General features: G+C 35.1%; 2 protein-coding genes across 2 annotated transcripts in view; both read right to left on the minus strand.

The window, feature by feature from the left end:
* The window catches only part of UGT2A3 (UDP glucuronosyltransferase family 2 member A3), a 33,170-nt gene extending 26,824 nt beyond the window's left edge, over positions 1 to 6,346 (minus strand). The window contains exon 1 of the mRNA XM_003898821.4: positions 5,565 to 6,346. Coding sequence (XP_003898870.2) covers positions 5,565 to 6,279 — 715 coding nt within the window. The 5' untranslated portion in view covers positions 6,280 to 6,346. The remainder of the gene's footprint in view (positions 1 to 5,564) is intronic.
* Positions 1 to 14,909, minus strand: part of UGT2B39 (UDP-glucuronosyltransferase 2B39) — a 389,237-nt gene that overhangs the window by 200,426 nt on the left and 173,902 nt on the right. The window lies entirely within an intron of this gene.

Here is a 14,909-nt window from a genome sequence, read left to right on the forward strand (position 1 = left end):
ATATTAGTTTGGGTGTTGGGAGGTTCTGTCAGAGACTCCTGGAAGGAAAAGTGAAAGAATAGTGAGGCAGGAAAGGGAAGGAGAAAGAAGGAAGAAGGGAGGAAAAAGGGAAGGAAAGAAGGAAGAAGGAAGGAAGGAAGGAAGGAAGGAAGGAAGGAAGGAAGGAAGGAAGGAAGGAAGGAAGGAAGGAAGGAAGGACAGTTATATTTAAGTGTATTTTCACAACTTAAAAAAAAGACGCAACTCCAAAATACAAATAAATTTATTACTCATTTTTTACCTCTTCAAGTTAATCGCAGATGATAGATGAGTCCCACAATATCTTCACCAAACAACACCTCTGTGTTTTCTAATCTATAGTCAGAGGTGTATCTTTCCATAATCCCACCAGGATCGGTTCCCTTTAACATGCTGAATTGCATATCATTAATTAATAGGTTATTGTTTTATTAGTAGGAATTCTTTGACTAATTTTTACCCATAACAATCCTCTTTTTGGGTTGTGAAGCACCCATGTACATACTATGATTATCATACACTTACTTTAGTGTTTCTCTCAAAAGATGTGTTTTGAAGAAAAACACATTTTCAAGATTTAATTTTAGGCTTTTAATCAGAAGAATGGCTGACTGCAAATAATGAAGTAATTCATATCTCTTTACAAAAACACATTTTGCAACTCATAAAAAGATAAAACCCCATAAGATAATTCTTTTCTCTTTAAAATTCAAATCAAAGTTGGTGGTGTTATACACCATAGTGTGGAGAGCCTCTTTTTTAAAGTCATCACATTTTAATGTTTGAAGTTATTTCCTAGGTCATAAATCCAAATGTCTTTAATTTGATATTGAATAAATTGTACTGAAGATACTCAGTTTGAAGTTACCAGAAATTAGAATAGAGCTATCTCTCAACTTCCAAGCAAATGCATTTACGTCCTCTAGATTTGTTGTTTTCTGTGCCTCACATGCTACCTACATTACCAACCTCTAGGTGTTTTTAATTAATATGATATTAGTTCTCATTTTAAAAAGACTCAGTTTTGAACAATTGGAGTCATTCAATATTTTAAGGATAAATATACAGTAACGTATATAAAGATGATCAATGGAAAGAAAATTAAATTTGCTTTTTATATTAAAGTAGATAAATTACGTCTTATTTGAAATGCCATACACACATGTCTTGGAGATATTGTGGGTTAAATTGCAGTTCATCTCAATAAAAGGAATACGCCAATAAAGTGATTCACACAAATTTGGGTCCAGGGACATATAAAAGTTATGTTCACCATATCTTGTAGTCTTTTAGCTGTGCAATATCATCACATTTAAAAAACAATGCACATACCTTAGTTAAAAGTATGGCTAAAAAGTGCTAATAGTCAGCTGAGCTTTCAGTAAGTGAGGTTTTTGTTGTTGTTGTTTGTTTTTTTTTTCTGGTGTAGGGTCTTGCTTTGCTGTTGATTACTGTTGATTGATCAGGGTGGCTGGACAATTTTTTAAAATTATACAACAATGAAGATTTTTGCATGAATTGACTCATCTTTTCATGAAAGCTTTCTCTGTAGCATATGATGCTGTTTCATAGCAGTTTACCCATAGTAGAATTTCTTTCAAAATTTGAATCTGTTCTCTCAAACCCTGATGCTGTCTTATCAACTAAGTTTGTGTAATATTCTAAGTCAGTTGTAGCCATTTCAACAATGTTCATAGCATTTTCACTGGGAGAAGATTCCAACTCACAAAACCAATTTCTTTGTTCATCTATAAAAAGCAACTGTTTAAAAAGCACCTCCTCATCTGTTTTACAGGTTTTAGTTTTATCATGATATTATAGCAATTTAAATAAACCTTCAGGCCCACCTATAATTTTATTTCTTTTTCCATGACCACCCCATCCACAGTTAATTCCTCAAATGATGGCTTCGATCCCTCAACATCATCCAGGAGAGTTGGAATCATTTTTTTCCAAACTCTTGTTAATGTAAATATGTTGAATTCCTCTCATGAATCATGAATGTTCTTAATGGAATCTAGAATGAAAAATCCTTTTGAGAAGATTTTTAATACACTTTCTCTATTACTGAGAGCTATAGTCTTACAAAATATATATCTTACATAAGCCTTGAAAGTCAAGGTTATATGATCCATGGAATGTAATATGGATGTAATGATAGCAAGCATGCAAACAATATTAATATCTGTACATCTTAATCATATCTCTTTGGTGACCATGTGAATTGTCGATGAGCAGCAATATTTTGAAAGGAATCTTTTTTTTTTTTTTTTTTTTGAGCATTAAAGGTCAACAGTGTGCTTAAAATATTCAATAAGCCATGTCATATACAGATGTGATATCATCCAGGCTTTGTTGTTCCATTGATAGAACACAGGGAAAGTAGATTTAACATAATTACTGAGTCCTCTATAATTATTACAATAGTAAATGAGCATTGGCTTTAACTTTGTTACCAGCTGTATTAGCCACTACAGGAGATTCAGCCTGTTTTTTGTAGCTTTGAAGCCGAGTATTAGCTTCTCCTCTTTAGCTACGAAAGTTTTAAATGGCATCTTCTTCCAACAGAAGGCTGTTTGGTCTACATGGAAAATCAGTTGTTTACTGCAACCGCCTTTGCTGAGAATATTAGCTAAGTCTTCTGCATGACTTTCTACTGATTCACATTGAACTTTTACATCATGTAGGCAGTTTATTTCTGTAAGCTTCATTAATCAACCTCTGCTAGCTTCAGTCTGTTTTCTGCACCTTCCTCTTCTCTCTAAGGCTTCATGCAACTGAATAGTTAAGGTTTTACTATGTATCAGTTTTTAGCTAAAGCCAAAACTTAAGGCAATGTTGTGGCTGGTTTAATTTTTTCTTTTCTTTTCTTTTCTTTTCTTTTCTTTTCTTTTCTTTTCTTTTCTTTTCTTTTCTTTTCTTTCTTTCTTTCTTTCTTTCTTTCTTTAAAGTGGTTTTGCTCTATCATCTGGGTTGGAGTGCAGTGGAGCAATCATAGCTCACTGCAGCCTTGGACTTCAAACTTCTGGGCTCAAGCCATTCTCCCACCTGAGCCTCCCAAGTCACTAGGATTACAGATATGAATCACTGCAGCTAGCTAGCTAATTTGATTTTCTCTCCAGACAACTAAAACTTTCTCCATATCTGCAGTGATAATGTTTATTTATTCTTATCATTTGTATGTACGCTAGAGTAGCACTTTTAGTTTCCTCCAAAAACTTTTCCTTTGCATTCACATCCTGTTTAACTGTTTGGTGCAATGGTATAGGTTTTGGCCTGTCTCAGTCCTTTTTGTTGTTATAAAGGAATAACTGAGCCTGTCTAATTTGTAAAACAAGAAGGTTTTTATTTGGATCACAATTCTTCAGGATATACAAGAAACATGGCACCATGGCACCAACATCTGCATCTGGTGAAGACCTCTGGTTTCCTCCACTCATTGCAGAAGATGTTGGGAGCCAGTAAGTGCAGTGATCAGAAAATGAGAGATTAAGCAAGAGAAAGAGGGTGGATGTTCCTGGCTCTTTTTAATAATTATCTCTCCTAGTACCTAATAGAGTGAGAACTTACTCACCCTTTTCCCCAGGGAGAGCATTAATGTACTCATAAGGGATCTACTCTAATTACCCAAACATCTCCCATCAATGCCCACCTCCATTATTGGTGATCGAATTTCAACACAGGATTTTGTAGAGACAAGCAAACTCTATCTAAACTATAGTACTCGTTAAACTTATTCCTTTCTACATTTTGATTTAAATTGAGAGAACTGCTAGTTTTCCTCTCACTGGAACATGTAGAAGTCATTGTATGTTATATTACTGTGTCTCAGGGAATAGGGAGGCCTGAGAAGAAGTGGGATGGGGAAACAAATCAGTGAAGCAGTTAGTACATGCTCAACATTTATAATTAAGCTTGCAGTCTTATACGGAAAGAAACCAAGGTGCCCCCAAGCTGGATAACATGTAACCATCAAAGAAAACTGATCCCAGATCACCATAACAGATATAATAATGAAACATTTGAAAAAGTCCAATAAATGACAATATGAGATAGAATCAAAAAGTACATACTTTCTGTTGGAAATATTATGCAAAATTGATTTGCTTGATGCAGGGTTTTCAAAAACCTTTAATTTATAAATTTCATTTTTTGTGAAGCACAATAAAGCAAAGTATAATAAAATGAAATATGCCTGTGCATAAGAACTTATGGAAATAAAACCATGAGTTGAAATTGATTGATATCATTTTTCCTATAGTTGTTTTAATATGTACTCTTGATTTAGACTCACAATAGATAATTCTATAAAATATATAATAATCAATAATTTAGTAAGTTGGAGCTATGGAATAAATCTAGTTATTAATTTAATTTCTTATTTCAAGTTGCTCAATGATCAAATGAAATGATTTTTAAAGAATTGTTGGGGGCTTTCTGAACGCATGGCCAGAACCTACTTTTGTTTATAGGAAAATACTCTTTCACCCCTTTTTTCATCTTTGATAACAGTTTTGTTTTATTTTAAATTTCAGTCTTATCAGGGGGCTTTAACTATAGTCATAATTTACCAAAGTTTGCCAGTGATCTCTACATAGCTGTACCTCTCTCAATTCATATCTTAATATAGACTTGAGGCCAAAGTCTTTGAATTATTTACCTACATCCATAAAGCCTGGTAGGCTATTTGCTGCTAGTCAGATATTACTGAATACAAAATTATTTAAGGCAAATCAATACATGTAAATCAAAATCATGCCTAAGGCTAAGGAATTTGAAATAGGATCCTCTGAATATTATTTCTGTGAAACAGTCTATATATTAGAATTCAGTGGAATACATTAAACAGTATTTTAGTTTCTAATATGATTATTCTTTTGTTCGTGTTTCTACATATTTCTCAAACATATTTGGATAAAAACATGTCTTGCATTGACTAGCTCAGATCACAACTGTATATGAAAATTGCAAAGCAAAACAACTTTTTATCAGTAAAGCAAAGAAATAAAAATAAGTCAAACGGGGGTGTATATCAGTAAAGCAAAAATTCTACTATCTCATACCCCACAAGACCATAGGTTTTTAACTTTTAATAATATTTTTTCAAGTTTTTGTGAAGTAATCACCTAAGACATTAAAGAATTCTAGAAAATGTTTCATTTTAGTGACTCTTGAAAAAATAATTCAAAGAGGACTTTGTGAAGATTGCTTTTTAAATATATGATGAGAGAGAAAAGAATTATTAGCATCTTATTTCAATAGAACTGGTATAAAAATCAGATTAACAATCAATGATTCTCTAAATATGTGATGTAGATTTGCGCTATTTGGAGGAAATATAAAATGTAATCTCTTTGTTAATGATGATCATTTTTAAGTATATTACTGATATTAAGAACAAATATACTTCCCTTATGAAAAACAGTTACAACGTTTTCTAAAATAAAAACTCATTGACCTGCATATGTATGTCATAGACATTGTATGGCAATTTTTAAAAATATTTCTTTTGATAACCAAATTAAAAATAAAACAAAATCTCTTACCTAATGCCTTACTATAAAACTCTTTCCAAAAATCATAGTCATAATCCTGAATCCAGAAGTGGAAGAAAACTGAAAGCATTGAATTTTTCACTCTTTCCAGAAAGGTCATTCTGTCTGTTAGTCGTGTCATAGGTACAGGTACATAGGAAAGTGGAGCTGGAAGTTTCCCACAGCTTCGCTCCATATTGCCTCCTAGAGAAGTTCTAAGTGTGACCACAAAAGGGACGGCAAGCAACTCAGCCATCAGGTCTCCACAGGGAATCACAGGGTCTATAAGCATTACATCGTAGTTGGTTTCCTGAAGTTTCTTCATAAGTGTCTGATTGTAGATAAAGCTCTCACACATCACTTTTAAAGTTCCTCTTATTTCAACAAAAAAATCATTTAATTTTATAACTGATTGCCAGGTTGATAAGCCTGGCAAGACATTCAGAGCTAGGTCAACAAATGTTTCTTTGTTTTCTGTTTTGTCCTGTGGCATATGGACCACCTCAAATTTCAGTGCAGAAGGCTTCCTGTAGTCAATTAAAAAAGACTTTGAGTGAGTCAATACTGTTACCTCATGGCCCCTCACTATGAGCTCCTCTAGAATGACCTTGACATTAAGCCAATGGCTCATGTCACAGGGCCACACCAGGACCTTCCCACAGAATCCACAGCCAGCACAGAAGAGCTGCAGGAGCAGAAATACCAAAGCTGACTTCTCAGACCTCATGGCGGCAGTTTCCTCACACACTGATCTGCAATGGTTTTGTAGTTACTAAGCATGGAGTTGAAATGACAATATAAGCACAGAAGTTAAAAATTAATATCTTAAGAGTAAAGTTCAGTGGTTGATTGCCAGTATAACATTTATTGAAGGTATCAAAAAGAAGTGCAATGTAACAGGGAAACGTTGTTCCAACCTTCTAGAACTTAGAAATAAAATATATAAAGATACTTTTATTATCTATACTGATGATAAAGAAAAAAAATTTAAATCTTTAGATTTAATAATTCATGTGCAGAAACATGCACACAATCACACTTACATTCATTCCACACTAAGTCCAAAGTATCAGATGGTTTAGGACAGCACATGTTTCACATCCCTTGCTCACAAGGACAATACAAAGATTTACTGAAAATACACTTGGAGACTTTGGGTAACTATTTTGATTAATTTTATATAATAAGTACACAGTGTTCAGTATTTCAGAGGGAAAACTGCACAATTGCTTTAATATGGAATAATTAATAAAAACTTTAGTAAGGCATTTGACTCAGGAGGTGAGATGAAAGCTTTGGTAGGATTTATTGTTGCCAAAGGAAACATTTCACAATCAACAGAAGCATGATGAAAGTATAGGATACTTGAAAATCATTCCAGTGAGTAGTGATCACAGAGAAAGTTCAGGGCAGGATGTTTCAGAAGAAAGTTAGTTTGAAACAGGAGAACACAGTTTTAAATAAGCAATTATGAGTTTGAATGATAATTTATAGGCAAATAATTATTTACTCAAGTTTTAAAGGACAGTCACAAGATCAAGTTTTCTTTAGCAAAAAACTCTTGCATCTCAACAGAGTGGTATGTAAAAGTAAGAGTTGAAAAATAGGGAAAATGATAAAAATTTTAACTTAGTTACTGAGACATGTCAACCTAATGGAATGAAACATATATTGTTAACAGTAAATGCAAAAAATTAATTTTAAATTTGTATTTACTGGTAATATCTGAGATAGGAAAAAATGTATAAGAGAAAAAACATGGTTGTTGTTTCTGTCTTAATTAGCAGAAGGCGGATAATGATATTAGGTAAAATATTATGCACAAAATTTAGAGCAGTTTTCAGAATCAATATGATCTAACTGGGTTATTTTTCCTGTGGTTACTGTTCTAATTATTCAACAACTCTATGTAGATGTAAACCAGAAATAAAATCTTAAGTATCCCCAACCATCTAAATGGACCCTTACTCTCAGCAAAGAGGATTTCAAAGTTAATCTGAAAAACTAGTTCAAGCAATGTTGGGAAGTGGGGTGGTGGGATACGACATGCCTCATTATACCCTCCTCCTTTTGGAATTCAGGAAAAACTTACTAGCACTACCATCAACACAGACCTTCAAACCAATAGAACAGACTTATTAAGTTTGACAAGAAACATTTACAGTCTATTCTCTCTGAAGCCTGTTGCTTGACAGCTTTATCTGCATGAAAAAACCTTGGTATTAGCCACCCCTTATGCTAACCCAGACATTCTTGTCTATTAATTCTATGTCTTAGACAATAATATAACTCAACCAATTGTCAATAGAAAATCCTTGAAATAGCCTATGACCTGAAAGTCCCTACTCCCAGTTGTCCTGCCTATCCAGACCAAGTCAATGTAAAACTTACATATATTGATTGATGTCTAATGTCTCTCTAAATTGCATTAAAACTAAGTTGTAGCCTGAGCACCATGATGATATGTTCTTAGGATCTCCAGAGGGATATGTAACAGGCCATTACTGGCTCATATTTGGCTCAGAATAAAACTCTTCAAATATTTTAAAGTGTTTGACTCTTTTCATCAATAACAACTTGACACGTGAACATCTGGTGCCTCAGACAAAACTCAGGACACCGTAAAACTTGCCTGAACGTGAAGCTAAGTAGCAACAGAGGCTCACTGAATGTCTCTCCAATTTTGAGCTTCTTCTTCAGTGGAACTGGTAAGTCCTCTTGAGTCTTGAATCTCTCTTTGGTTTATAGTCCTTGATTTATTCTGAAATTTTAAAATTTTCTCCTTAGAGATTGTCTTTTAGAATCCTACTTTTAGAATCCTAATTATAGTTCTGGAGTTCATTCTAAAGGGTCCTCTCCATTGCCTTTTCTCCCAAAGATAAGCTCAAATGGCTTCTCTGCACATTTGCATGAGAAGTTGAACTATTATTTTTGAAGATAAATAAGAGAGGAGAGACTGAGCTTCTCAGCACTGAAGAGAAAGGACATGTTGCTCCTCCCAGCCAAAGGGGCCTATTTGGAATTTCTGGGGTGTTAAAATCTTCATGATGTATAGTGGTCAAACAGAGAATCCCTCCCAACACAATGAGTTTAAAAAAATTCATCTAGAAAATGCATGTAGGAGCTGATCACTCAGTGTTTTGAACCCTCATGAAGGTGATAAAAGTCTAGAGAGAGAAACTAATGAGAGAAGAGAAAATAAGAAACCAGTTAGGCAGATAGTTAGGATAAGGTTCTTGGTAGAAGTCATCCCCCCAAAAATAACAGTGTTTAAGAAATCAAGCTGCAAGCACAGATAAGGAAGCAAAGCCCAAAGCCTTTGCAACCAGTGAGCTCTGCCTATATACGATGGCCTTCAGTGAGCACATTCCTTTTCTTTTTGGGCATACTCGGATAAAGGAACTTGAACAAGGTGCTTGCCTTAGACAGACCTGCGACTGTATACATAAGGAAACTTACACAGAACCAGACACGCCTCTGTGACACATACATAGTAAGCAAAATAAAACAACATGCAATAAGTCAGGCTAAGGACGTGCATACACACTAGAGGGAAGAAGTGAAACTAACAAGAATTTGTATGTATGCAAATAAGACATCCAATCCTGACTGGTTTTTCGTGTCTTATGCAAATGAAACACTCTGCCCCATTAGGTTTTTTTTTTTTTTTTTAAATAAAAGTCTTTGCATTCTACTGTGAAATGACAACCCTCTCAAGAACTCCCAGTCATACCTCAACAACAAGACTGCTCCAGTGACCCTAGGCTGCTTCACTGTAAAAAGTAAAGTACAGGTTCCTCTTCAAAGACTTTCCTCCCCTCTAATTAAGAATAAATAGTAACTTCTCTTAGAAGCAAAATTTGTTCAAAGACCTGTGCTAATATTCTTAAATATCTGCTAGCCGTAATAAAGAAATCAATATACTTTATGTTTTTAACTCCCACAATTTAGTCTAAATATTTGCCCTGGCATGCTTACACTGGTCCAAGCAAGCATTAGGTAATAGCCTGTTCCTTTTCCTTATTTGAAGGTGTTTCTACCTCTCTCAGCATTCCACAAGTTACTTCCTCCTTCCTTTGTTCTCCTCTGCCTTTGCCTCTTAAAAAGTTCTAAGTTGTTAGCCAATCCGCCCTAACAGAGAATGTGAGGTCCTATTCCTTCCAGTAGAAACCAGACACAGCAGTAAGGTGGTGGACACGTCAAGTTATAAATGACCCTGTCTCTTTTTTTCAGTGTAGTTTCATGACTAAACTGCTGGTTAGTGCATACTTTCTGCAGAAAGTAGAAAAAAAAAATGGCCTTGCTGAAGAAATTAAATTTATGTTCAGGTGTTATTTCTTTATGGCACTGAAGAAAAAGCATTTCAAAGATTCGCTAAGACATGTAAGCAGGCAGAAACAACTCAATGTTAAAACATGTGGAGTCTCACTTACACTCAGCACACATTGACGCACCACACAAAAAACCCTAGGCCACAGTTTGGTTCCTCCTTTTAAGAAAAAAAGTGGGAAAAAATTTAAGAATGAGGAAAGACAAGGACAAAATCTCTTTTGGGGCAATTTTTTAGTTTCATTGGGCTCACATTTGCAAGCATTTGTGTAAAATGGAGACGTTTGAGGGCATTCCGTGTCTAATGGTTTAGGACCACCCCCTTAGTGCTGTCTTGTCATGGAGTTTTCAGAAGATATGGTTGTTTAAAAGTGTGTAGCGGCTCCCCCAACCTTCTTCCTGCTCCAGTCAGGTAGGACCTGATGGCTTCCCCTTCACCTCATAATTAAAAGTTTCCTGAGGCCTCCTCAACCATGTTACCTATACAGCCTGGGGAACTGGGAGTAATTTAAAGCTCTTTTTTTCATAAATTACTGCTGTCTCTGGTAGTTCTTTATAGCAATATGAGAACAAATGTGAAAACAAAGTAATACAGAAGATTTGAGAACAATGGGACAGCAAATGAATACAGAAAACTAGAGATGTGGTTCATTATTATAAATATACCTGAAGATGTGGAAGCAACTTTGGAGCTGGGTAATAGGCAGAGGTTGGAACAGTTTGGAGGGCTCAGAATAACACAGGAAGATGAGAAAAAGACAGGCAGATCCATAGGGCCTGAGTTGCCTAAAGCCTTGAGAGCCCTCCCGTTGCACTGATGTGCCCTGGTTTTGAGACACAGAGTCAAAGGAAATTATTTTGGAGCTTTACGATTTAATGAGTGCCCTGCTGGGTTTTCGACTTGCCTGCAGACTGTAACTCCCTTTTTCTGGCCAATTTTTTCCTTTTAAAATGGGAACATTCACTCAGTTGCTGTATCCCCACTGTATCTTCAAAGTAACCCTCTTGCTTTTTATTTTCCAAGCTCATAAATGGAAGAGACTTGCCTTGTCTCAGATGAGACTTAGGATTTGGACATTTTGGGTAATGCTGGGATGTGTTAAGACTTTGGGGGAGTGTGGAGAAGGCATGATTTTATTTTAAAATGTGAGAAGGACATGAGATTTGGGAGGGTTCAGGGAGAGAATGATACAGTTTGGGGCTCTATGTTCCCACCCAAATCTCATGTTAAATTGTGATATGTTTCAGCCGTGTCACCATCCAAATCACATCTTAAATTGTAGTTCCCATAATCCTCATGTGTTTTGGGAGGGACCCAGTGGGAGGTAATTAATCATGAGGGTGGTTATTCCCATGCTGCCATTCTCATGATAGTGAGTTCTCATGAGATCTGATGGTTTTATAAGGGGCTTTTTCCCCTTTTGTTCAAAGGACATGTTTGTTTCTGCTTCCACCATAACAGTAAGTATCCTGAGGCCACCCAGTCATGCTGAACTGTGAGTCCATTGAACCATAAATTATAAATTTATTTATAATTAACCCAGTCTTGGGTATGTCTTTATTAGCAGTGTGATAATGAACTATTACGAATTGTTAACTTCGGTGCTAGATGTTGAGGGTGGTGGGAGGTGATTGAATCATGGGGATGGTTTCTAATGTTTTAGCACCATCTTCCTAGTGTTATCTTGTGATACAGCTCTCATGAGATCTGGTTGTTTAAAAGTGTGTATCACCCTCCACCCCCTACCTTCATGCTGCTCCAGCCATGTAAGATATGTTGGCTTCCACTTTACCTTCTGTCATGATTATAAGTTTTTTTAGGCCTCCTCAGTCATGCTACCTATACACCCTGTAGAATGTGAGTCAATTAAACCTCTTTTCTTCATAAATTACCCAGTCTCAGGTAGTTCTTTATAACTATGTGATAATGGAGTATCAGACTTTCTAGGGCTCCAGATAGTTACATATTATGTTCTGTTTTGCATTTTTTAAACTGATGGCCAAATTCCACTAAGTAAAAATTTAGACCCAAAGACTTACATGTAACTAGAAAGTTTCTAGGTTCTCTATTTTTACATGTTTTTTCCTGCTTTAAGTCTACTGGCAGTTTTCTACTGAGAAAAAAAAATATTACCTTTTAGCTAGAACCATTATTTTGGTGATTTTCTTTTTATTTTGATTATTATTATTTGTAAACCAGTGAGTTTGTATGAACATCTCATGTCTGGAGTTCTAAAGTAAAAGCGCTAAAATCTTTGTATGAGTGTGCATATGTCTACCTGTACATATGTGTATTTTTTTTTTATGTGTTGTAGCTACAAGGAACCAAATAAAATTAAAGTTAAGGACACCTCATAAATTAAGGAAACAACAAGCCTAATGACTTTTCAAGTCCATGTGACTTAAGTAAAAATTTTAATGAATAAACTAGCTTTAAAATTATAAGTAACCTAATATTAGAGATGTCTTAAGAATTGCCACCATTTTTCTTTCCACTTATTGATCAAGTGGTTTCTTACTTATTCTTGCCAAATATATTTTTTTTAACTGCAAAATATTGTAAGGTGCCAAAATTTGGCATGAGATTTATAAAACTATGAACCCAGCCCCAAACAGAATAATCTTTGCTTGTGTAATTTTTAGTAAAGAAGACATTTAATACTGTTGGCTTAATGAAGGCAAATAAATCCTCAGTGATAGTTTAAATACCCATATATTTAACTTTAAGTTTCTTAGTTAGGTAAATACCTGAAATTCATAGGGTATGAAAATGGTTAACAACAACAACAAAAAATAACTAAATGATGACTGTTGCAGTTTTTATAAATAATCTAGGTAAACTATTAAATAAATTTATTATGTGACTGTAATAAAATGAATGTCATGTAATTTGTAATCTAAAATTATATTAAATAATAGATATTTGTTAAATGTATGGGTAATATTTGATTTCAAGAATTATAAGGAAACTTTAAAAATGTTTTCTTATTAAAAGACAATTATTTTTCTAGTTCAAAGTTTATTTAAAGGGTATATATAATACAAGGCAAAAGAAACTAGGGAATAAGAGAGAGTTAAAGAAACATCAATATAAAAAGTAACCTTTGGTAAGAAAGATTACAAGAAAATAAATCTTGTATGGTAAATTTGTGTTCTAAAATAAAGTAACAGGTTGTTTAAGAATATGGATGTTTAAGAGAAATCTCAATGTCTAAGTATGTTATGAATAATCTGTGTAGGTCATAGTAAGTTTAGTAAAATGAAATGTATTCAAAAAATATATGAAATATATATGATTATGTTAGCTATAATTAAAAGGAATCTATAATAGTCTTTCCGGTAATTGGACTTTAATATTAAAATTAAACTAATACAAAACTAATGTTTGGAGTAAAAAATTATATTAAAAAATTGAGTTAATACAAGAATATTTCTATTTTTTTTTTTTTTTTTTTTTTGAGACGGAGTCTCGCTCTGTCGCCCAGGCTGGAGTGCAGTGGCCGGATCTCAGCTCACTGCAAGCTCCGCCTCCCGGGTTCCCGCCATTCTCCAGCCTCAGCCTCCCCAGTAGCTGGGACTACAGGCGCCCACAACCGCGCCCGGCTAATTTTTTGTATTTTTTTAGTAGAGACGAGGTTTCACCGTGGTCTCGATCTCCTGACCTTGTGATCCGCCCGCCTCGGCCTCCCAAAGTGCTGGGATTACAGGCGTGAGCCACCGCGCCCGGCCGAATATTTCTATTTTTAAACTGTATAATCTGTTTAATAGAAGTTTAGTTTCTGCTGTACCTGCTGCTTCAGCTCTTCTTCCCTTTTGAGAAGGCCTGGGATGGTAACTCTCTCCTTAAACTTTTGTTAAATTCTATAACATTTCTTTTTATTAATAAAGTATGGGAGACAGTTTTTGAAAACAGGCATGGAAAACATATTTTGGTTCTGCCTGCCGAGACCAGCTCAGTCGTGGAGACCCTAACCCAGCGGCACTAGAGGAATTAAAGACACACACGCAGAAATACAGCATGTGGAGTGGGAAATCAGTGGTCTCATAGCCTTCAGAGCTGAGAGCTTGGAACAGAGATTTACCGCCATATTTATTGACAGCAAGCCAGTGATAAGATTTACTAAAATTATTCCTATGGGAAATAAAGCCCAAAGGGTTGGGCTCTGGTTAGTTACCTGCAGCAGGAACATGTCCTTAAGGCACAGATCACTTATGCTATTATCACAAGAACAGAAAACCAAACACCGCATGTTCCCACTCATAGGTGGGAACTGAACAATGAGATCATTTGGACTCGGGAAGGGGAACATCACACACCCGGGCCTATCACGGGGAGGGGGGAGGGATGAGGGATTGCATTGGGAGTTATACCTGATGTAAATGATGAGTTGATGGGTGCTGACGAGTTGATGGGTGCAGCACACCAACATGGCACATGTATACATATGTAACAAATCTGCACATTATGCACATATACCATAGAACTTAAAGTATAATAATAATAATAATAATGATAATGATAAGTTCTCATTTAAAAAAAAAAGAACACCTTAAACGGTTTTCTGCCCTGGGTGGACCAGATGTTCCTTGCCCTCATTCCGGTAAACTGACAGCCTTCCAGTGTGGGTGTCATGACCATCATGAATATGTCACATTGCTGCAGAGACTTTGTTTATGGCCAGTTTTGGGACCAGATTATGGCCATATTTGGAGGCCTGTTTCCAACATCTGCCTTTGTCTGTATCTCTGTTATATTCATATATTACTTGTGTCATGTAGAAGTGATATTTCAATATCAAAATCTATGAAAGAGCTCTAATCAATTGACTTAAAGAAAAGTTAATTGCTTATCATACTAATAAAAGCTAGCTTGGATACCTTTGAGTTCACATGACTATAGTAATATTTGGTAACATTAAATTAGAAAATTTAACTTCAAAATTCTCTCCAATAGTATAAAATCTGACTTATGTTATATTAAACTAAGTAACCCTCAGTATGGTCACTGATAATTTATGTTACTAACAG

This window comes from Papio anubis, chromosome 3 (assembly GCF_008728515.1).
Source record: "Papio anubis isolate 15944 chromosome 3, Panubis1.0, whole genome shotgun sequence".
NCBI classification, from domain to species: domain Eukaryota; kingdom Metazoa; phylum Chordata; class Mammalia; order Primates; family Cercopithecidae; genus Papio; species Papio anubis.